The sequence below is a fragment of the Prinia subflava genome, chromosome Z (assembly GCF_021018805.1).
Source record: "Prinia subflava isolate CZ2003 ecotype Zambia chromosome Z, Cam_Psub_1.2, whole genome shotgun sequence".
Taxonomy (NCBI): Eukaryota; Metazoa; Chordata; class Aves; order Passeriformes; family Cisticolidae; genus Prinia; species Prinia subflava.
Genome location: NC_086283.1, coordinates 40408367 through 40431210, shown reverse-complemented (window position 1 = coordinate 40431210; position 22844 = coordinate 40408367). Strand labels below are relative to the sequence as shown.

At 36.5% G+C, this 22844-nt stretch overlaps 1 protein-coding gene across 2 annotated transcripts; it reads right to left on the bottom strand.

Moving 5' to 3' along the window:
* Positions 1 to 2350: 2350 nt before the first annotated feature.
* Positions 2351 to 22630, bottom strand: NREP (neuronal regeneration related protein). Of its 2 annotated transcripts, XM_063422779.1 has the most exons (5): positions 22603 to 22630; positions 22451 to 22498; positions 20895 to 20957; positions 7354 to 7431; positions 2351 to 3998 (listed from the first exon to the last, which is right to left on the bottom strand). In XM_063422779.1, the coding sequence occupies exons 3-5, from the start codon at positions 20895 to 20897 to the stop codon at positions 3876 to 3878; spliced, it is 204 nt and encodes a 67-aa protein (XP_063278849.1). In that variant the 5' UTR covers positions 20898 to 20957; positions 22451 to 22498; positions 22603 to 22630; the 3' UTR covers positions 2351 to 3875. The 2 variants fall into 2 exon arrangements, with proteins under 2 accessions (XP_063278849.1, XP_063278848.1); XM_063422778.1 differs by lacking the exon at positions 22603 to 22630 and having other exon boundaries at positions 22451 to 22596.
* Between the last annotated feature and the right edge of the window lie 214 nt (positions 22631 to 22844).

Below are 22844 nucleotides of genomic sequence, written 5' to 3'. Positions count from 1 at the left end.
TGTTTGTTTTTCCCTCTTTTTCCTCCTAGTCTTTCTTTTCTGTGCACTGGAATGTAAGTTGCCCATGTTTTCATGGCTGCAGCAGCAAAGCCCAAAGCTCCTGTATTTCTGCCTCTTACTTCACCAGAACTCCAAATGAGCCTTAGTAAACAGGGATGTGAAGGGCCACAAAAAGGGGTCTTTTGCTTTTAGCGTGTATATCATGGCCTCTTGGACTCAGCCTGTACTAAGTCAGTGGGAAATGAAAGTCTTAAGTGAATAGTTCTAGAAGTGTGTGGGGCCACACTGTTCTTGCCAGGGAATTTTTTAGGAATCTACAGAAAGACAGAAATTTCTTGTTCCGGACTATCTTTACTTCATGATAGGAAAGTCTGACTTTGAGATACAAGTGATACAAATGATACAACAGAGCCAACATGAAAGGTCTCAGATAAACACTGATAGTTTCTCCCTTGGCCACTTCTTGAGCACATTCCTAGCCTTCCACCTTTGAGTCTTTTCCAAATAGTGAGGTGTTACCACAACCTCCTTTATGACTCTGAGGTCTTGCTCTACCCCTATGAAAAGCAGCTCTTTAGCTTCACTTTGGACCAAACCAGACTGTTTCAGTCCCCATCAGCCACAGTCTCTGTCATCGCTCACGCCACTCCTGCTGCTTTTCCCTGGGCTCTTGCCACTGTGTACCCATGTTCTCTGAGCTGGAGTTTACTCCAGCTGTATCCTTGCCATTGCTGAGGGTGCTAAACCATTACCTCACTTGGCTTGCTGGTTATACTCACTCTTTTTTTCACTCACAAGAACATGATGCTGATGCGACAGATCTGGCCTCATTCTATTCTATTTAAATTTTCTTTTTCTGTTTGAAATTCTTATGTAGAATATTGATTTTATTTTTTTATCTTTTGTAATATGGTGGTACAGCTTTAATAATAGAAATTTAATTGGAGTCTGGCACTAAAGTACTATTGATTTAAAATTTTTATTATTCTTTTCTGTATGTTTTATATGCTTGCAGACATAATCTAGCTAACTTCCAGTGAATACAATTATTAATAAAAATTAGATTTTTTTAATATGCATCATCAAGACACTGTTGGTGGCACAAACTCTAAGGTATAAGGATAGATGTTTTCTGCATTTGGTAATTAATGATGCAGCTTTTTTAGTATTGGAATTTAATTGATAACACATAACATTCTGTACTAGTCTTCGTTTAAAATATAATGCTCAGTGGTAACAACAGTTAGTTCCTAATTAGTGATTTTATCTGTGCAGCTTAAATTGCTTTATGAAAGCACGTATTCATTACTCTTTCTATTTTTCAGAATTTGTCCTCAGGGTTTTTTTTTTTGCTTGATTTGCTGAGGGATAAATACTGATTTGCCAGATACTCCATTAAATGTTATAAAAAGGTTTGAAGTTGGAACCAGTGTTTCCTGAATCAATTTATTTGACCATAATGCTTCCAAAATACTCCTACTAGTCCATTTCACAAATGATAATTTAATGAGGTAGGTAAAAAAGTAGCTGGTCATTGTGTTCTGCAACAACTGATTGTGAGACATATACACTGCACTATTTTCCCCCCAGTAATTCTATTTATATATAATTTTATACTTCATCCCGAAAATGGAAATACATGTATTAAATCCTAGGGGCATTCTTTAAAATAGCCATGTGCTTTTTTCTTTTCTTTTTTGATGCATAATAACTATAACTTTTTTTCTTTTTTTTTTAATCTTATGAAGCTGACACTACGTATGGGCCACAGGCACTATTGCAGATGCAGAAGTGTATGCCATCTTTGCTTATTCCAGAAGCTTCTATTAATCATAGCGTATATTAAATAATCTTTGGCTCTACTATATCTATAGTATAATGAAACCAATATATGTTCTAAAACTTAGCAATGTGTGTGTTACTTCTCCACCAATAAAAGTGTTTTTAAGATACTTGAAGAGTATCAACACTGTTTTAAACCAAATTATTCACACAAATGAAATTACCTTTTAATTCCGTTTACCAGAGGTAGAAAATGAAACATATTGTATTTGCCATGCACAGGCCCAGAGTGTCCTCCTGGGGCTACCAAAAATGGCAATGAGTGTCACATCTGACCCAGCCACTCAGCAGAGTGGGAAGCCAAGCATGTCACTGCCATTGTCCAGCAAGCTATCATTTCCCAGATCCAGGTCTGGCATTTAGGTTATCTTGACAGCTATTGTTTAGCAAGCAGCACCAGATATTCCTGAAACAAACCTCAGGAATCAGGAATAGAGCAGGTGAAAACAATCGGTAACAGGAACCCTGCCCTTATTGTCATAAGGAAACAGACACATCACAGCTACCCTTAGTGCTTGCATATTTATTGAACAAATCCTACTAAAATAGCTAAAATACATTGGGTACTTGCATTATTAAAGATCACATTGTTACAAAAGCCTGCATTTTCAGCAGTACACAACTGCAACTATACATAAATGCCACAACTGTTGAATATTACTTCTTGCTCTATATACAGCACAGCAGACATATCTATTCTATTGGAAAATAAAGTGTACGAGGAGAGAAGTCTAGAAGTGCAGTGCATGCATTGGTATTTAACAGTCAGAAGCTAAGACAGTTCAGAACAAGGCCTGCCCTGTAAAAAGAATAGCTAAAAGACAGAATTATATAAAAAATTAAGGTGGGCTTTCAGACTGTGTCTAACACAACAACACTCCATGAGTAGATGATACTGCTTAGTTTTGTGGTTTGTGTTATTTTGTATTTATAGTAGTTTGGGAGCAAGAACAAAAATGTAAAGTCCACGTGTTGACAGTACTTTGGAAATGTACTCTTTCCCCTTTAGGACTTCTCTTCCCAGAAATTTGCTGTATTTTTCTTACTATATCCCCTAGTTTATGGATTTGAAGAGGACATTAAAACTTGTCCCTTCTTTAAAAAAGGCTTGTAAGAAAAAAAGACAAAAGTCAAGAGATTTTGAGAAGTTGGTGGAAAATTATTGCTCGTATTTCTCCATAAGGTGGATAGGAGTCAGAAAGGAGATTTAACAAAAATTACAATTTTGTGATTGCTCCCACTGTAACTGCATGTTTGTGAGTGGACACTGATAGGGAATCAGTTCCTCACTTGTATACTATAAGTAGTTACTCACCTACAGCACTGAATAAGAAAGCCACACTGAAGACACAAGTAAACAAGTCAGTCCAGTCTAAAGAACAACATTCAGAAAAACAAAGTACCATCACCCTCTCAGAACATGGAAATAAAAAATAACTCCATCAGAGCTACCTTGCCAAGGAGCATATTTAAAGTCCAAAATAGCACCATTCATCAGTGTCTCAAATCCCGTGGCAGCATCACAATCACTTACCACAAGGAAACCATGAGTTTCATACTACTTCTATACATCAAAAGAGTACATGGATAAAATATAGAGATATACAGACAATCAATGAAAATAAACTACTAGGTTTGTTACATCTAAATGAAAAAAAAGGGGGACTCTTAGCCTCTGCAAGAAGCAGTTTGGGTTGGTGGAAACGGAGAGAGTGGTTTACCAGTTGTGTGTGAGCTGTGGAGTTTGAGTAGTGAAAGACGTTGCTGTGGTAGAACCAGGCCTGAGGGCCCACCTGTTATGTTTGTAAACATGGATTCACAGTGTGAAATTCTGAGAGCTTTCGCTTGAGTTAGAATGTTAAAAACTAGTTTTTATGGTACACGTTTGTCCACTGTTATTCTCTAAAGCAAGGCTCAGAGTCCCGTAGTTTCTTCTTACACTTGATGATTTACACAGAAACAATTTCCAATATATGACACCATGACCTCATCAAACCCATACACCATATGTAATACTAATGGAGAAATTATGTTTAAAAAGAGTAGAGGTAATTGATTTTGGTGAAATGTTGCCCATAGCCACTCGCTGGAGCCAGGCGCGGCCCCGCCGCCTCACTTTTCTTGCGATTCACTTCCTTTGAGATGGGGAGATTTCCCTGTGGAGAGGAAAAAGTATATTAGCTGTGCTTCTGTTTGGTGTGTCACTCCCTTCATTCATCTTAATGTTTCTATAGTTCCCTAGCTTCAGTTCATCTGCTAAACATGACTGAAGCACCACAGACAACAAAGATTCTTTAAAAACCAGGCAGTTCTTGCAGCATCTGAAGAAAACATTTCACTTGGGCATGAATGTATGTGTCCTAGCAGCAAAAAATGCAGAAGATCCAACATAAAAGTGCGTCTTATTTGTGAAATATCATCTTAATATTAAGAGAACTTTTTCCAGGTTAGACTTCTCATTTTTCAAAAACCTTACTGTTTAACCAACGAACATGCACAAGTTAGCCACTTCCCTATATTAATCCATCAAAAAGAGCACACTAAAAACACTGCATTATTTTCTTGTTCTGAGTAGGTAAGGAAGTGGTGTGCCTTATGAGCCAGCTGCCTCAAATAGATCTTTGTTAACCATACATATTAATCGTTCCTATTCAGCAAAGTTTTTAAACAGCATTTAAATATGTTTCATTTGAAGCCTTAGAATGAAGCCTAAAGGCTATGCATGTGCCTAAAGTACTTTTCTGGTATGTCACTATGGGATCTGAAACAAAAATAATTTATTTAGCTAGTAATATGTCTTAAGGAGAAAAAACCCCTGTGTTTTTATTTTTAAGTGGTAAGACTGTAAAGGTGTTTTATTACTCATATTGCTTAGGATGTGTTTATAAGCTTTATCCCTCTCTTTGTTTAAGAAATTAAAGTTATCTTCTCCAAGTTCATTTTTTTTCTGATGTGAGAGTTGTGAATTTCCAAATTAGGAATTAAACACATGGCTGTTTCCCAATGACCAATAAAGTGCAGTTTTCAGCAATTTTCCTTTCTTGGCTCTTCAAACCCAGAATTTTCATTGGGGTGTTCATACTTGCTACATTTACTTGTGCTGGGAATGAAGTCATCCCATGGCTCTCCCACTGTCTTTATCACAGTGGACAGGATAAATTCTGCTTTTAGGTAGATGAACTCCCCATGGGGTCCTGCACTGCACACAAGATCAGTTTTCAGGCTGAGCACAGAGCAAAATCCCTTCCTGGAGATAGCTGGTGAGCTCTTCCTTTGGGGCATCAAGGAATGGAGGAAAAGGGCAGAATTTGGCCAGTACATATGCAGAAGGGTAAGGAGTTGTAACGTATATTTTTTAGAGCAAATATAGGTATTTTGCAAGAATCTCAAACTGAGAAAATAACACTTAAATTTTAGTGACTGCACAAACATGTTTCCTCACAGTACTCTAGAAAATTCCATCTTCATTATAGTATTTTTACTTATTTTTTGTTTTACTAAATTTGCTACTTGTGTATCATTACAGGATATGAAGGGAAAACTAGAAACTTACACATGCAAACAGGCACACCACACAGACCAAAGGTCTGGGCAAATTTCCAAAGCATTGTGTCGGGCAGTTCCTTTTCAGCTGTGAAAACAATCTCAGTCGTGAAATCTTAATACAGCCATACAATCATGAGATATAAAGTCTCATGTGACCCTTCTAGGTCTGAAAATAAATGGTTATCAAGAACTGAAGCCTTTTATATTTGTTGGTTGCACGAACATAAAATTTAAAAAAAACCCCAACACTTTAATCTCAAATAATAGTTTTTAAAAATCTATCAATTTTGGTTTATTTTTTCAGGAGTTCAAGCTGTTTACCATTGAGTAGATAAAAGTGTTCAGCTGGAGGACTGAAAATTTTCTGCAGTTTTCTTCACCAATTTATCCTAATTAATTTTATAGTACAAATGAAAAAAAAATTCTGAAGATGCACAGTGTCTTCCAGTACGCTGCTGGAAGCTGGACTGTGTGCAATTAATATTGAAGGGTTTTTTGAATGTCAATTGTGAAATAAAATTTGGAGGTAGTTCTAAAAATGGGCTGTTGTACCAGCACATGCCAAATATCTTCTGAAGAATTACATAAAGACTAGGAAAAATGTATTTTAAAAGCAAGAATCCAGTAACTTTAAAAGGAAAAAGATTGATGATATGTTTTGGATAGCTGAGAAACTGTTATCCCTTCTGAGAAACTTTTATTTTAAGCTATGTACAGCATAAAGCCACAGCTTCATAAATCCAATATAATGCAGCACTGTTGCTATGCTGCACATAGTGCAAAGCTTCATTTCTGTGCTTCAGGAGAAACTTTGTTTAATGATGAATGACAGTCTACTGAAAGCTTCTAATATAACATTTTTGAATAAAAACCGTCTAGTTAACACACAGCTGTTTCATAAAATTAGCAAATTCATTTGATGTAAATATGACCCGATAGAGCACATGAATCGTGCTCTGGCACTGCTACCAGCCTTCTCAGCTGAACTTTTGGAATACTGTGAATGCTAAGAACGGCAGTACTGCAATAGATGCTAGTTTAAAGACATGGCAGACTGGCACATGAGGCTGCAAATAGCCCACCTATAACTTTAGAAGTTCCCTTGTAGAGGAAAAAGTGTAGGTGAAAGTATAGTGTTATCCATATGGAACAATAGCAGAGTTTTGTTAACAGGGAGCAGAAGCCTAGTTAATAACTGAAATTTAATCATTTTCCATGTGTTCTCTTCTTTACTTACCTGCTTGAGCCAGTAATTGAAAGGGAATATGCAAATAAAACATGTACATCCTGAGGTTCTGAGTAATCTGTTATCTTTCACTACTGAAATTTCATGTTCCATTTCACATTTATTAAACCAGATGGTATTAATGGTAGCAGAATAAATCTTCTTAATGCTATCTGATGAGCTGCATCTGCCTTTGTGTTGTGGTACTTCTTGTCAAACCCAGATGAAAACTGCCATGCTTTGTATGCTTGTAACTCAAGCCAGGTAAAGCACGAGCAAGATACTTAATAAAAGATAACCCAGTTCCTCCTGCTGCATTATTATTAACGTTTTCATCTGCATTGCTAGGAATGCATTGCCAAAATTACGCATTCAAAACTCAGATGTTAATCTTGTAAAATCATGAGACAGGCTTAAGAAATATGAGCCTTTGAAAATTAGTATGTTTTCTTTCTGGTGTGCAGCCAGCAAGAGTCCATGTTTTCTGAAAGCCTGAGGGCTAAAAACATAATTATAAAATGAAAACTGGGATCTTCTGTTAACTGCATGGTGCAAGGAGCCAAGGCTTTAAGAAAAACAGAATAACATGGGACTTGTGATGAAATCATGACAGCTGACTACTTTCTTGAAGCAGTTGTAAAATAAAATCCATAGAACTCAATTTAATTTTCTTTTTTTCTGAAAACTTTCATCTTAGCAAACTATTTATTATATGAAAGAGATTACATAAATAACTTTACCTTTGGAAATCCCCCATGCCCGCAGCTGGTTGGAAAGATCTTCTGGCTTACCCAAATCATTGAACCTGGCTGATAAACCTGTAGTGATATAAATATATACAAGATCTTACTAACAAAGAGAGGTTCGTTAAATGCATGGTCTTCATGTGACAGACCACATCACTAAAACAAGTCTAATGTCTAATGTTATTAGAGCTTGGCCCAGACTGTTTAATGTTTAGTACACATTTTTTGTACCCATGACAACATCTGTCCCTAGAGCATTCAAACGATATTGTTTTATGTTTATCTGCATTTAACAGGCACTTTTTAAAGAAAAAGAATTAAAAGAATATAGGATGGATTTTTTTTTAAATTATGTTTAATAAGTTCTTTATAGAGGGTGTCTGTACTAATGAATTTGCTGAGGATATTGTGAGAAAATATGTCCATTCCCTTCTGCCAGAGGTCACTGGCAAAGGGCTGTTTAATGAACTTCATTATCTTTGCTGATGATTGCAAGTGACAAGAGCACCACACCTTTCACAATGAGTGGTGAGCTAGAATGTATAACTTTGTAAGATGACTGAAACAATTATAATTCCATGTTAGCTCCCTGTATTTTCCACATTAAAGAAATTCCAACACATTGTAAAACACATACTACAAAATAGCTGGCAGCAGGATCTAATAGTTAAGGTTCTGTCATATGATGTCTACAGGAAAAATTTTCTATGTAAAATGGGTAAGATCCAAAGCTGGGCACTGACTACAGTAGAGGTTAAGGTGAATAAATACCAAGATAATGCCTCTCAGCTTCAGGATGAAGATCAGAATATCTCTTCGACTCAGTCTCAGAAACACTGAACTAGTCAGCTATAAGTTACATATAATGCTGAAATTCTTAAATTTATTTTCTTGCTGGGTCTTTCTCCTGGGCTCTTGGTGTTGGGTGAATTGAACTCTTTCTGCATGATGCTGGGGTGTCAGACTGTCAGATTTCTTTGCACTTTGGGAATCAAAACTTCCATTGCCAGTTAAGTAAGTGCTGGGCCAGTTTTACTCACCTGCTTGCTCCTATGCATATACTGAAACATGAGAAAAGTTTTCATTTCTGTGGAGGTGCATGTTGACTACTAGCTGTCACAACTAGTGACAGTTCTGACAGACTAGTTCTGTCCTGGAGAAATTATTGGAAGATTATTTAAAACCTCTTCACAATAGAAAATATTGGATTCTTCTATAATGCAGGACACAGAGAAATTTAAAACACAGAGCTCAAGGCAGTGCCTGCTTTGTACATTGTCCCTGCACTACAAACCACAGTGCTGTCTATGGATTGAAGCAACAGATTTTTTAATATCTGAGGTCTCAGACAAGCCAGTTCAGCTTTCTGGGTGTGTTTTACATAAAATAACCAATGTGTAACACAGTGCACCCTGTGAATTCAGTTAACATTCACTCTGAATGTTTAATGCTTGAATGAAAGATACCAAGTAATCTCTGTTGCTATTTATAATCACTGGTTACCCATTCTGCAATTATATCTTGACTTTATTGCGTAGTCATACTTTCTGTGTGAAAACTCACGGTGGGAAATAGCAACAGGAGTTCAGCTCTACCACAGGATATGCCGTTCATATTAACAAAGTATAAAAAATATATATGGAAGGATCACATAAGCACCAGAATTCAGAATTAGTCATAATCATGAAAACAAACCTCTGTATTTTCCATGGAGTTTGAGATTTATTTAGGTTAGACTATAGGCTATGCTATTAATAAGCTAATAGAAATAAAATAAGCACCTGAAGTTAGATGAAAAAGAAAGAAATCCTCAAATTAGATTCACAAAAACTTGGGGGAATTGCAGTTTTAGGTGCAATTTTGGGAATGAGGCAGGAGGGGAAAGGTGTAAATTGTAAGATGAGCTCACAACTATGCTCCTGAGTTAAAGAAAACAAATGCCAAAATCTACCACCACTTGCAAGATACTCCACATAATCCCCAAACTATCTTTCACAGTTATTCTCTGGGGGACGGGAAAAAAAATGAAAAAACCAACCAACCAACCAAAAAAACCCCCAAAAATCAAACAACCAAAAAAGAGAAAAAGAAAAAAAATCAGTAATATCCTCTTGTCTCCTTCAAAAGCAAATAGTGTGGCCCATATTGGTAGATAATAATCACATGGACCTATTTCACATGAAGTGACTGTTTTGCTATGACTGTACCAGAGTCCTGAATGGACAAAGGACTTTAGGTGTCTGCCTTGGGAGCAATACTGAAAGGCTGAAGAATCATGGTTTAGAAGTGGAGGAAGATTCTGGAATGGAAAAAAAGATGCCAGTGTAGATATGTTCACTTAAGACTTACTGCAGTTCACTAGGGAAAAATAAAAGAAAAAAGAAAAAAGAAAAAAGAAAAAAGAACAACCAAGAAACCCCCAAAAAACCCCAAAAAACAAACCATGATATCTTGCTATGCTTTATAAATGCAGAAACCACTTAGAAGTTCAAATATACTGATACTTAAGGTATTAGTAAAACATATAGAACATTAATTCATTAATTCAATTACAGCAGCTCAAAATTACTGATATAAATGTTGCAAGATGAGCTATGAGAGAGAGGAAAGCAATGCTCCGTTACAGAGTGAGGGTTACAACATTCCAGCTGTTAGCATGAAGCAAACACTTCTAAATAAATGCTTCCATTGATATACACCAATTTTTCATTTCTTAGTACTTCCTGTGTGACTGTTATACAACTGCAGGCTTGGCTTCAATAACTAAAGTATCAGAATTCAGAACAGAATTACTGAGCTGCATTTACTGGTGGATTGAAAACTGCAGTAACTGCAAGTCTGCATAATGCTGACTCACATTGATAGCCTCAGAGTTTGATCCTCATGAGCCAGACAGTCAAGCCAGGAAGCTTCATCCATGAACTATCAGATCTGGGAAGAGCTACCTGAGACACTTCTATGCAGCAACATGCAATTCTGCCTGAAACATTGAGGCAAACTTGAAAACTGGGATTAGGGGCTCTCTATGAGTATGCTTTCAATTTTGTAGCCTCCAGTCTCCTGAAAAGATACAAATAATGCAACTTAATATTAACGAAAGAGCAGAAGTGGAGGAAAAGAAACACCTAGTCTGTCCACCAGCTCTCTCAGATTGCACGACTACTGATAGTTTTTTGGGTTGTTTTGGCTTGGATTTTTTTTCAAAACTAGTAGAATTAAAAACCAGTAGAGTCTATTTTACTCCTTTGGCCAACAGACTGAGAAACTCTTTTTTTCTTGCTCTATCAACATTTCAAAATTTCAATTTCTGGGTTTTTTTTCATTTGAAGTCATGCTTTCTTAAAGAACAGTGATAGGGGAGCACAAACTTTTGCCCAGCCTTAAAACAGATATATAAAATAATTTTAACAGAGCTGAACTAAACATACTCTATTAGTCACATCAAAATGCTAAAATTGATTTAGTATCCATTCTTCATTCCCATTCACTAACAGTGTCTTTCAAACATTCAGATAAATCCATCAAGAGGAAAAAAAAAACCCCAGATTTATGGCATGCTAAACTTACTAAAATGAGCTTACTTCTGTTAAGCATTCCCAATGTTTTTATAGTTAAGAAACAATTGGAAAAGCCCTTGGAACTATTTTTTTCTGTATTTTTTTTTATTTTTCCTCAGTTGTGAACCACAACTGAATTCTTGTAATCAAGTCTCATTCAGGACTTACAGTGGTATTCAACTGCACTCTTGATTTCTTAGCTAAAAGTTTATTGAAGAGCAACTGCTCTGAGGAAATCAGCAACCACCTTTTAGAGAAGCTTCAGGTAACTTCTTTGTCTTATAAAACAATTTTGAGGTAGGGAGGAATGAAACCAAAAAGGAAATGATGACAAGTACTGTGGATCCTAATTTCAAATAAAAGGTGACCAGGTCCAACAGCTCTGCAGTAGCCTATCTAGGAAACAAAGAACTAACAAACAAACAAAAACCCCACAATAACAACAAAAAACTATTAAGAAAAAGATTTACTATATGGATTAGCAGTGTGATAGCAGACACAAATGGCCACATGCTGAGGAACATGGGAGTAGAAAATAAGAGGTGTGTGTGGAAAAGAAGGAAAGGAAGAGGCATGCTTGTTTTCTCTGCAGCACTAAAATGACATTGTGGAGCTGTGAGGACTGAGTGCCCTGTGTCTAATCCAGAACAGAGAAAGGGAGAAAGGCCACCCTCCTCCTGAGAGTGGGCTGTATAGCCAAAAGAGGAACACTGCTCCTCATTTCAGTACCCACATTTCTTTAAAATTTCTTAGCTGCCAGCTAGATTGAGCTGTAGATGTACTTTTCACAGCACATCCTACCATGTACTTCTCAATTCCCTCAAATGCCTCCCACTGCAGTAAAACATTTTCTTTCTAACCAACATCCCACAATCACAATCCAAATGCATAAACAATCTTACTGCATCACTGCTCAAAAACTAAATAAATAATTTTGTGAATGAAAATGTCACTAATTCTTTTTAAACCAAACTGGAAGGCAAGCTTCAAGTGCTAGGATCAAAGTCTTTGCTCCAGTGCAAGGGGTAAATGAATGCTCCCATCTTCAGTAATTTATTTTTAAATAAGGAGGGGAACATAATGAAAGTATAAAACACAAATATCCACTGTGTTTCTAACCTAGCACACAAGATTTAATACATACAGCAACTGTCAGCTGAACAGTGGCTGCTTTTTAAGAGTTTAAGAGTTGGGCAGCAGTATTCTATCAGTCACAGCTTTTATTTTCCAGAGCTTCTGGAGAGGGCAGTGACAAGGCAACATCAAGAGTACTCATCATGACTCCTTATTTCAATGAGTCCTTGAAGTTCTGATGAGCCTTTGTTATATTTAAGAATCTGTACTCATAATAAAATGGGCTGCTACTATTGTGATAGGCTGACTCTGGAACAGGCTCCCTGAGGAAGCTTTCCCTACGGAAACAGCAGAACCCAAAACTTGCCCAAATTAAGGTGCAACTTCATTGCCTTAGCTTAATAATTTAAAAATGCTGTGAACAAGAGATTTAGCAGATGTGAGACTTAACAATTTTGTGTACTTGTTTGCTTTTTTGAGTGTCTCTGCATCATGAGTCTGAGCCTCTTCTTGAGATGTAGTGACAGTCATCCCAAATAACCTGACTTCATGATCTCAGTATCCTGGCAGGGGAGCAGATTTTTCTGTCATCCCCAGTTTTGACATCAGTGCCATGAACATAAAAAAAACCAAAAACAAAAAACCAAAAAACAACAACAACAACAAAAAACACAAACAAAAAACCCAAAACAAAACAAAACCAACAACAACAAAAAACCAACCAGTGGGGAAAACCAATAATTTACATTTGTTTCACTTGGTTATTTCCACACAGTAAAGAGGGTTAGATAAATGGTTTGAGAGAACTGATGAAGAAAAACATTGTGATTCTGCAGCTGGGATTGCTCCAAGAGGCACATCTTTTTGCAACACTTCACCTGCCATTGCAATAATAATACTTCGCAGTATATCAGCAGAACATGGCAAGACAGCTGTACACCTGAATTTGCCTTTGACTTCTCTGCATCAGCATCTTTTGGTGTTCCTTGCCTTTTCATGGGGAAGATATTACTTCTGCTTTTTATTCCTCCCCATCTGATGACTCAAACTCACAACCACATAGAGATGAAAAGGCCTAAATGAGACAAATATGCTTTTCCTTGCTTCCCCCTATGCACACTCAAATTAATTATAAATTAGGTATTTGGGGATTTTTGCACTCCTTTTGTATCTTTTCTGCAATTTCTGTCAGTTTCAGAGAATAGAATGTCATTTGCTCCTTCCTACACAGCATAAGGAAGTGACCTTGGAAATATTTTTTTTAGATTTTAATGGAAAAGCTTCTCCTATAAACTCATTGTCATTTGTTGTTTCCTTTGATGTTCTTAAAGCGTCTATTCTTGAAGTTACACTGAAGCATCTATGCTGTCTCCTACCCTGGCTTATCTGTATCAGCTTCTTCCAAGGACTCATTCCTCTCCTCATCCATATACAGGTTGCATGTTTTATATGTGTGCTTACATGTAAGACTTCTATCCAGTTTTTATTCAGTAAGAAACCCTGTACAGAAACTTTAGCTGTATCCTAACATATGTGATTGAATGAAGTTAGTTACAGAAAACACTTTCTAACTTTCCCACTCCACACTGACTGAATGTAATGCAATTTTTAGGAAGAGAGATCAATTTTCACTTTTCTGCACCAGTTAGGATCAATCCTGCTTGTGTGCTACAAGTGTTGTCATGCTGCCTTTTTACTTCATTTATACACAAAAATCATTGCAAAACGTTGTTAATATTTACGATGCATACAAACAAAGAGAAAAATAATCAAGTGGTACATTGTGAACACTGTCATAAATGCTCCTCCAACTCCTTACTGAATTAATGGATTTTACTAGAGTTGCTTATCACCAGAGTATTGCACTCCTTAAAAGAGAAAGAATACATTTATTTCATAGAAAATAAAAAACAAATGTATATTATGTGGAAAGTTCCATCAAGCAATAAAATGGCTGCAAATTACTTTGTTTCTCCAGTAAATTTCTGTGTATGTTCTCCAAAACTGCAAAACATCAAGAAATCAAAAGAAGCAAATCAGCCATCCAGAGAACCAAACTCAGAACCCAGTATAAACTCCATATATTTATTTTGTTTGTCTTTGTACTACAGATTTGTTTTGTTTTGTTTTTTTGTTTTACTTAACACGCAACACACAGAAAAACAACAACAACAAGGCTGAGAATTTAAATAATACTCCGGTTCTCAGTTAATTACATAGGAGTTTGTAATTTGCTCCTCAAGTGCAATAAGGTAGGGCTTTATTAGTAACTGTTTGCATCTACACCTAATGGTAACTGCATAACAAAATGCATAAGGAAGTCTCTTGTTATAAACTCAAGTAGACATGCACCATGGCAGCAAAAAAATTCTGGACCAAAAGATGCATAGTCATTTTTCAGTAATTTCATACCTAACATGGACAAATTATTTGAGCTACAGAGGAGAAAGAAAAGGAGCATGGTCAGAGGCTGACAAAAAATCTATTTAGTCCAGTGTCCTCACTCTATCAAGTTTTGATCTTAAAGGAAAGTCCAGCAGTGACTAGTAAGTGAATCCTTAAGAACAGGAACAGAGACAGACCAGAATAACGCTTCTCCTGTGTGCCCTCTCAGACCTGGCCCTCCACTCTTGGGGTACACAAAATTTATACACCAAGCAGTCTCCCCCCAAAAAAAGTTTCTTTTAAAAAATTCCCTCTACGTTCTCTAAATTAATGGCCTGAACACTGTAACTTACAGAAACCTCAAGAGACTGCTTTGGACTACAACAGTTTGTCTTCCCCATAACAAAAAGATGAGCAGAAATCCAACCAGGGATGCTGTTCCCCAAGTGCAGGCAAACTTGCTGCTTCTGCAAAGTGCTTTCCTGCTGACCCCAGCCACAAGAGCCCTTCTTTCCTCTCAGGAGGTGTCTGCCCCTTGCCCAAGCAGCGTTTTGCAGGCGAGTATTAAAAAGCCCCAGCCATACTCTTGCAAATGGGAGAGAACCTCATTGCAGAGTCAGTCCTTACTTACCTCATTAAAAGGGATAGAGTGAGGGCAGCTGATTGTTAACAAGTGCTTGAAAGCACTGTGGTACATTTACCTGAAGCCTCCCTATTACCAACCTCTACTGGGCAGATAGTAATGCAGGTAAATGCTACTCCAAACATAAAGGCACAAAATGGATCATGGCTGTTCTGGAGACTAAAAGTAATAAAAAAATCTGTGGGTTCTGGGACTCACCTAAGGAGCTGTGTAAACTCATGATCTTTCGTGATGGAGATTTATCACAGATACGCAGTCATCTTAAAGCAAAGAAGGAAGACTTGTTCCTCTCTCACTCGACCTTTCTAAGTAGCTCTGTGGTGTTAATGCGTGCCTTCTAAACATGAGTGCTGGAAGAGGTCAGGGGTTCTTTCTGACAATATGTGTATTAAGCCAAGGCTTTTACCACCTCCAATGAGGATGCACAAATTTCTTATAACCTTTTTCAACTTGCTCCCACATAAATATGCCAAGCTAGTAGAAATAATCAGATTACTGTTAACAAAATTATTCCAGAGACACTTCTTGCAGGATGAGAAAATCCTACTTATTCTGAGAGTGGATTGTTTTTGCTTGTTTGTTTGTTTTAATGCAGTATTTACAGAAGGAAACATCAGGAATCCTCCCAACAACATGTACACAGGGATTCATTCAGTAGTGCTACTGTGAATTTGCCAGACCAGAAGTCCAAATCTAATTGCATGTAACAATCAAACAATGATTCATACTATCATTCTACATTAAACATTTGAATTTTTTTTTTTGCACCTTTGAAGACTGTGCCCTCAATCAATATGGTTTAATGAAGTGAATAAATATTTGAAATAAAACCAAAATACAAATAGTTTAAACTATTTTTATTAAAATATCCTGTCCCAGTCAATTATGCCAACTGAATTATGTTTATGAATTTGTTCTAGAACTATTAAGTGTTATCCTTTTCCCATTTCTTCAGCATATACGAGGATCAGAATTCAGGTATGAAGCAGCAATATAGCAAGATCAGGAAAAAAGTAAAATATTGTTAGTGATGGCTTTAAATCCCAAGTCTTAAAAAACCAGTGCCATATCTGTACTCTTAGTAGATAGATGTATATTCTTAACTCTGATTTTCCAAAATTTCAGCCTCTGAGGAAAACAATAGTAAAGACTTTTCCTGGACCTAATATTACATAAACTTCCCATTCCACGTGTCAACACAGTTCAGTTCAAATAGAACATGCTGGTGCAGAGTAGCAAAATTTTAGCACCCAGAGCATGTTTCTGATTGAGTAGAAACAAGTATATAAAAAGCTTTTGTCTTTTCATGTGCATATGAACTGTATCACTGAAATATCCACAGTATATATAGCTTTGGGCAAAAATCACTTCTTTTAAAACTCTGCTTTTCTACTCATAATCAAGTAAAGGTTTGTTTTCTGCCCAGTTGAACAGGTGGTTTGACAGAAGCATTGCAAAAACTGGTTTGTATTTCTGCTTATAAACTTCATAAGCTAGAAAGGCTTTAATTTTCCCTGAGTTTTCAGCAATCAAGTAGGACTGTGCAAACTACACACAATGTATAACATATATATTACACAATCACAATTAAAAAGCACAATATACACGTTTAGATGGCCAAAACTATTTAGCTTTCATCCCTCACAATCACTTCTCTTGACCAAATTCTGCCATGCTATACATGAACAGAAGAGGACCTGACAGTCCTGCAGGTTCTGTGTGGCTCTGACTTACCATAAAGGAGACTGCAATTCCAGTTCCATGCTTGGTAATAATCAACCAGGTATGAGTTTTCTCATGCCAGACCAAGAGCTGCTTTTGTCTAGTGTGTGTCTAGTTATAGGCTGGACATAATGTCTCATTTCATTTTCTTGCCTTTTTTTTTTTTTTTTTCCTCAGAGCATATAAAAGGCTCCAAGTAATGCCTGCCTCTGACAGACCAATTCTAGACTCCATTCTCCACAAATAATCCTAAAATTATTAAGAGCTTTTGCAGCCCAGGGGCATAGAAAATTACAGAATGTGTAAACACACCTGCTTGTAACTCCCTGGAAAAAGGTTGGTAAAAGCTAAACTGGGATGAAATCTTAAAACACAAAATTTTCTTCATAAATATCTTCACCTAATGTAAACAATATTAAAAATTTTTCTATAAACTAGAAAAAAACCCCACACATACAAAAACCTAAAGGGGATGGTGATTCTTTTCTCTTCAACCAGATGCAGGCTGTCTTTTCTTTCCCTCTGACTTAACAAAACACAGTTTTTCTCCAAACTGTTTTCACCCCTAAAGGTAATTAACCCCTGCTTCTCTTTTCCCCCAAGTAAGCCTATAAAATGCAGGGAATGTAAATGACCAAACATGACAGAAAAACCTCAGAACTGATGCAGTTCAGGCAAGGATGCACTACAGGAAGCATTCAGCCCACATGACCTACTTCCAGAGCCTTTTTACTCTGGGATGACACAGCTGTGCTGTGCTGTACTGTACGACAGCCAGCCCAGAGACTCCACACCACTAAGAAATGCTGACAAGAAAGCAATCTCATCGTGGTAAGCCAGGAGCAAATTAGTGATTGGCTCTGGATTATCTTCTGTTTACTTTCAGAAAAGTCAAAATTAAATTCTTAAGGATCTATTTACTGATATACACGTTTATTAGTGTTATTAGTTTAAATTCCTTAATTATCAGCATAGGCATCTGTGAGCTCCCAGAACTTAACCTAAAATCCACAAGAACAAGAAAAGGAGTGCTTTGGAAGCACACCTGAGTACTTTGGAAGTAAAAAACAGATGACTTCTCTAACTGTCTAAAATGATGGTCTGATTTTTTAATTTAAAAATTAATATTTATCATAACAAAAACAAACAACATAAAACCAAAAACCTTTCCTGGTTTTGTAGAAGCCTTCTTTGAGATCACAGAAAACTGGAATTAAGACTTCCTTACTCCCACTCTTCTAACATGTTCCTTTATTTAAATGATTGGATCACTTTCAGTGAGTGGATGGGGTAGAAAAAAATTAAAACAAATAATTTTTTAAAATTCTTTTTTAGGTAGAACCTTTTTCCCCCCTTGTTAGAACTATAATTTTAGTTTATATTTTATGACATTCAGCCCTTGCGTTGAAGGTAGCATACAGAAGTTCTAGCATTTCAAATTCAAAGATCACTTTACCCACCTCAGGATTTTATACATTGGACATAAACATAAAAGGCTCTTTCTTCCTTCAGGTAGACACTTAAGGAAATATGTTATCCAGAATTAAGGACAGGTCTTCAAATGGTGAATGTTCTTGTGTAAGATGGCTCAAAATGTCCATGAGTTAAAATTATAAGAAAAATACAAAGTGCACTCTTCTGCTTTTCTGTTTCTCTTAAAATTGAAGATATTATTATTTAACAAGTGCAAGAAAGACTGATTAAATATTCAGGTAATTCTAATGCTGCTGGAAAAAGAGAAGCAGCATTGAAAACTAATATGTTAAATAGCTTGCTTTTACTGTTTAAAATGTTTAAGAAACATTTTATGACAAAAGAAAATTAAGAAACTAAGAGGGTAAGACAGTGAAGTTAAATCAAGAACTCATTGTTTTCACTTAACAAGTTTATTCTAGTCACTTCAAATTTTACTGTAAGCCTATCTAAATAATTAATGAACTTACAGACTAGCAAAATAATAAGAAGGCCATTTTCCACCATTTTTTAGGTCTAAGTCTACTGAAACACAATACCTAAATTTTCACAGACCAGAGAGAGCAGTGTAGAGCCTCTGCATATACTGTGATATTAAAAACAAAGCAAGCACTTTCATCATCCTTTATTTCAGTGTGTAGGAAGTGTTGATATGCAAAGAGTATTTCCTGCAAATTAGAGTGGTTTGAGAGATACTTGCAGCTAAGACAAGAAGAAATATGCCAAAGATGAGTGTGTCCACTACTGCAAGGAAAGTGTGCCACTGGTCTGAGTTGGAATGACTTTCAGTGTTAGTGTGCCAGAAGTGAAAGAAAGGGTAAAAAGGGTGGTAGTAGGAGAAGAGATTCTGCCAAGTATCACATCTTAACCTTGCAAGCTGGGGTAAACCCTAATAGTACATTTTAATTTTGATCACAAAAAAGAAGTGGAACTTTTAGAAACAGCTAAATGAGGTTTGTATTTATGTTAAACTGGAAAGCAAATGATGGGTCTAGACAGGCTAGACAGGTGGGTAACAATATTTTGTATTTTGCATTTGGATAGTTTTGAGTTGTATTTTATGTTCTGGCCCAGAGACCGGCTTTACAAAACTGATTTCATTGGATACTACAGGAACCTTGCTAGATGTACAGAACCATCTGCTGGAATAAATCAGTGGCTATTTTATGCCTCACTAAAATTAAAATAATATTTTGTTCCATAGATAGGCATATATGGCATATAGCAGACTGCATAACATCTAAAATGTGGGCTGATTGTCACCTTGGTGTTGGTAGGAAAATAGTTGTCTTATCCAATATTCCACAATTGTATGAACAACATATATTTTAACATTATTTCAATTCACAATTTAAGTGAATAATTTCACTTTTAATTCCCCACCCTCATCTATTCACTTATACACAGATGAGCAAAGCACTTTGATGAAAGTAGATTCCAGAATAGACTAAAACTCCAGAATTTGCAAGTTTATTTTTGCAGTTAGGAATGATATAAAACAAGAAGCCAAAAACAAAAACAAAGCCTTCATAGCAGAGTACATATTTGCTTATTTTAATCATTCCTTGATCATCACTCCTCTCCCTTGATCATCACTCCTCCCTCATATCAAAACAATCCCAAAGAACCAGACATGGATAATATTAATGCAATTAACCCAATCTTCATAAAACTATGTCCCTCAGAACCTCATACTGGGGAGAATATTCTGTGCTAATGTACACCCTATGCAATGCTAATTAAAGCATTGCTCAGTACTAATTAACAGAGGTTTGATCATGATTTTATCATGTAGCATCCAAAATACATCAAATTTTTTGCCAGCATATATATTTAGCTATGCTTCTGAGATAGCTGTATCCTCAACTAAGAATGCAATAGGACAAAAAACTGTCTAAACAAAATCTGCCTACTTTGAACACTTTTTCTTAAAAATAATGTTACCTTTGTCCTGCTAATTCTGAGACAATCCTTCTCAGAGAATACCATATTTACCATTTATTTATGCATATCCTTAAAATGAGGAGTTTGTCAGCAGTGCTATCTCAGAACAAAAGAAGGGCTTTAATCAATAAAAATATAAACACCATTAGCACTGAAGGAAAGAGGTTGTTGTTCATTAAACATATTCCAAACAAGTGCCTGTAAGTTCAGTCTGGTTAGAGGCCTAAACATTTTTTTCCATAACAGATCTGTGTTACAAAGAATGGTAGTGCTTTCAGAAGGTTAACCTAATAAGAAAATTTAGTTTGCACCTTGTGTACTTCCCTGACAGACTGACATTAAATCTTTTTCACTTACTAAGTGCAATGACCTATTTCTTCTTTTTGGGAGAAAGGTGTCAGTGTTGGCATTACTGGATATTGTTTTGTCTGCATGCATTGCTACGTGTGTTATGATGTGTAATTTTCACAACAACTTAAATATTTCTTGTTTCAATTAAAAAAGCCTTACTGCAAAGGGAGGAATTTCAGATTTTTATTCAAAAAATGCAAGAAAGTAAAAGATCCAACATAAGGAGCTTTCCATATTTACATCAGTTATTGTATAGCAAGTCCCCATAGCCTTAAAAAGTATGTTGCATAAAGGTCCTATTTATAAATGAGTATTGGAAAGAATGAAATAAGGCTTGTACTGACACAAAAAATTATTGATACTCTGCTAAAGCAACTAATTCTTACCATTTTTAGGTTCTGTTAAGTCTTGGGATTGCAGTTTCTCTCAAGTAGCACAAGGAGAACAATCTGAAAACAAATTTTTAAAAATTAAAATTTTTTTTAAAAAAAAGTAATTCCACTGTCGCAATAGTTAAAAGGTATTTTTTTCCAACATAACAGTGGGTGAGCCAACTATAAGCTTCAGTGGTTAAGATTAAAGTCATGCAAATTATTCTAACCACACATATGCTTATATATCATACATCTCTGCACTTCAGTGGTCTGTAGGCTTAAACATAGGACAAAGGGATCCCTGGTACCTGGATTTGCAGAACCCCATGCTATTCTTAGCACTGGGTATATTTCTGGAGAGCCCCATAAGTAATGGTTAACACAGGTAAAAATCAGTCAAGAGGACCAAAAGCTGTCAGTCTATGTTTATTGTAATTTGTGATCCATTGTTCCCAGACATACTACTAACTGTGGGGTTTTGCAATCAAGGAACAACTATAACACAATGTAACGGCCCACAGAGTAGGTATTTTTGGAAATGGCACTGCATTACATAACCTCCAGTTTTCTCCCTCTCTCTATTCTACACACATCCCCTATTTTAAACAAGGAGAGAAAAAAAAAAAAAAAAAAAGAAGAAGAAGAGTAGGTCCTACCTCATTTACCTTAAATTATCACTCTCTTAATGAACTGAATTTGTAGCATAACTCCTTTACCAGCTTTCTTATAGAAACAAAAATTAAAAGTTCTCTTCTATTGATTACGTATTTCTTACCTGTAGCACGTATGTATGAAATAAGGTATGAGTCATATGTTTACACAAACACACAAGTAGATATTGGATTAAAAACTGCAAACTCATGTATCCATAAACATACACAGAAATGTTTGAAAAAAGCAGCACGTCACTACATGTTCAGCAAAATACGGTTTGTTTTGGTTTTGTTGTTTTGTTTTGGTTTTCTTCTCAAAAGAACCACCCAAAATTTAACTGCTGCACATGCAAAAATGCAGAAGGCTGTTGCAAGAATGACTGCTTTCTAAAAATAAACCCCAGCAGCCTGAGAGGAATCCAGTGTCAGGGCGGAGAAGAGGGAGATTCGTTTTACAAGGGAGAAGAAAGGAGATGATAAACCTATCCTAGAGCTTTGCATGCATGCTAACAAAGCCAAGTGCATTAGGTTCAAAAATGCATTTTGGTGTTTGCAGAGAGCAAAATCCAGAGAAAGGAAAACATTTTAGAAAATCACTTCTTATTTCCCCATGCATGTGTGCAGAAAAATCCTCAGCCTAGAAATCCAGCCTTAAAGCACAAAGACAAAGAGTTAGATATAGATACTGCACGTTTTCTCATTTTCCTTAAAAAAGCCTGTTTGGAAATGTGCACCGAGAGGGGAAAGCCAAGATGCAGCAAAGTCTGCCTAAGGACAGAAGGAATCAAAAAGAAATGAAAAGAAATAGAGAAACACAGAGATAAGAAAGTAGAAACGGGGGAGAGGGAGGGAGGGAGAGAAAGAGGATTAATTAAAAAAAAAAAAATTCTGTGGATTGCAATTGAATGTACTTACAGACAAAAGCCCCCGCTCCCTGCTCACTTTCTGTCCTTTCTACATGATCTGAAACACAAATGTGGATTACAAAAGGGCAGCATGCTACAGAAGGGAATTTATAGTTGGGGGAGTGGAGAGAGGGTAGGGGGTGTGGGTAAGAATGACTGCACCTCTTCCAAAGTGCAGCCTCGGAGGAGAAAAAAAAAAAAAAAAAAAAAAAAAAAGGGGTGGGGGTGGCTGGGGGAAAGTCTCTCTCTCCCCCCTCCGCCCCCCCCCCCCGCCCCCTCCGTTCCCTCTCTTTGGATGGGTTTCGCTTGCCAGCACTGGTTATATTGAACAATGAGCTAATTCTGATGGTAGCTGGCCAGCTGCCAGCTCCATCCCCCCCTTTACACACACACACACACACACG

Coding starts and splice junctions, on each gene's coding strand:
- NREP (XM_063422779.1), bottom strand. Junction 3,999..7,353: donor GGCATGGGGGATTTCCAAAG/GTAAAGTTATTT, acceptor TCCTCTCCACAG/GGAAATCTCCCCATCTCAAA.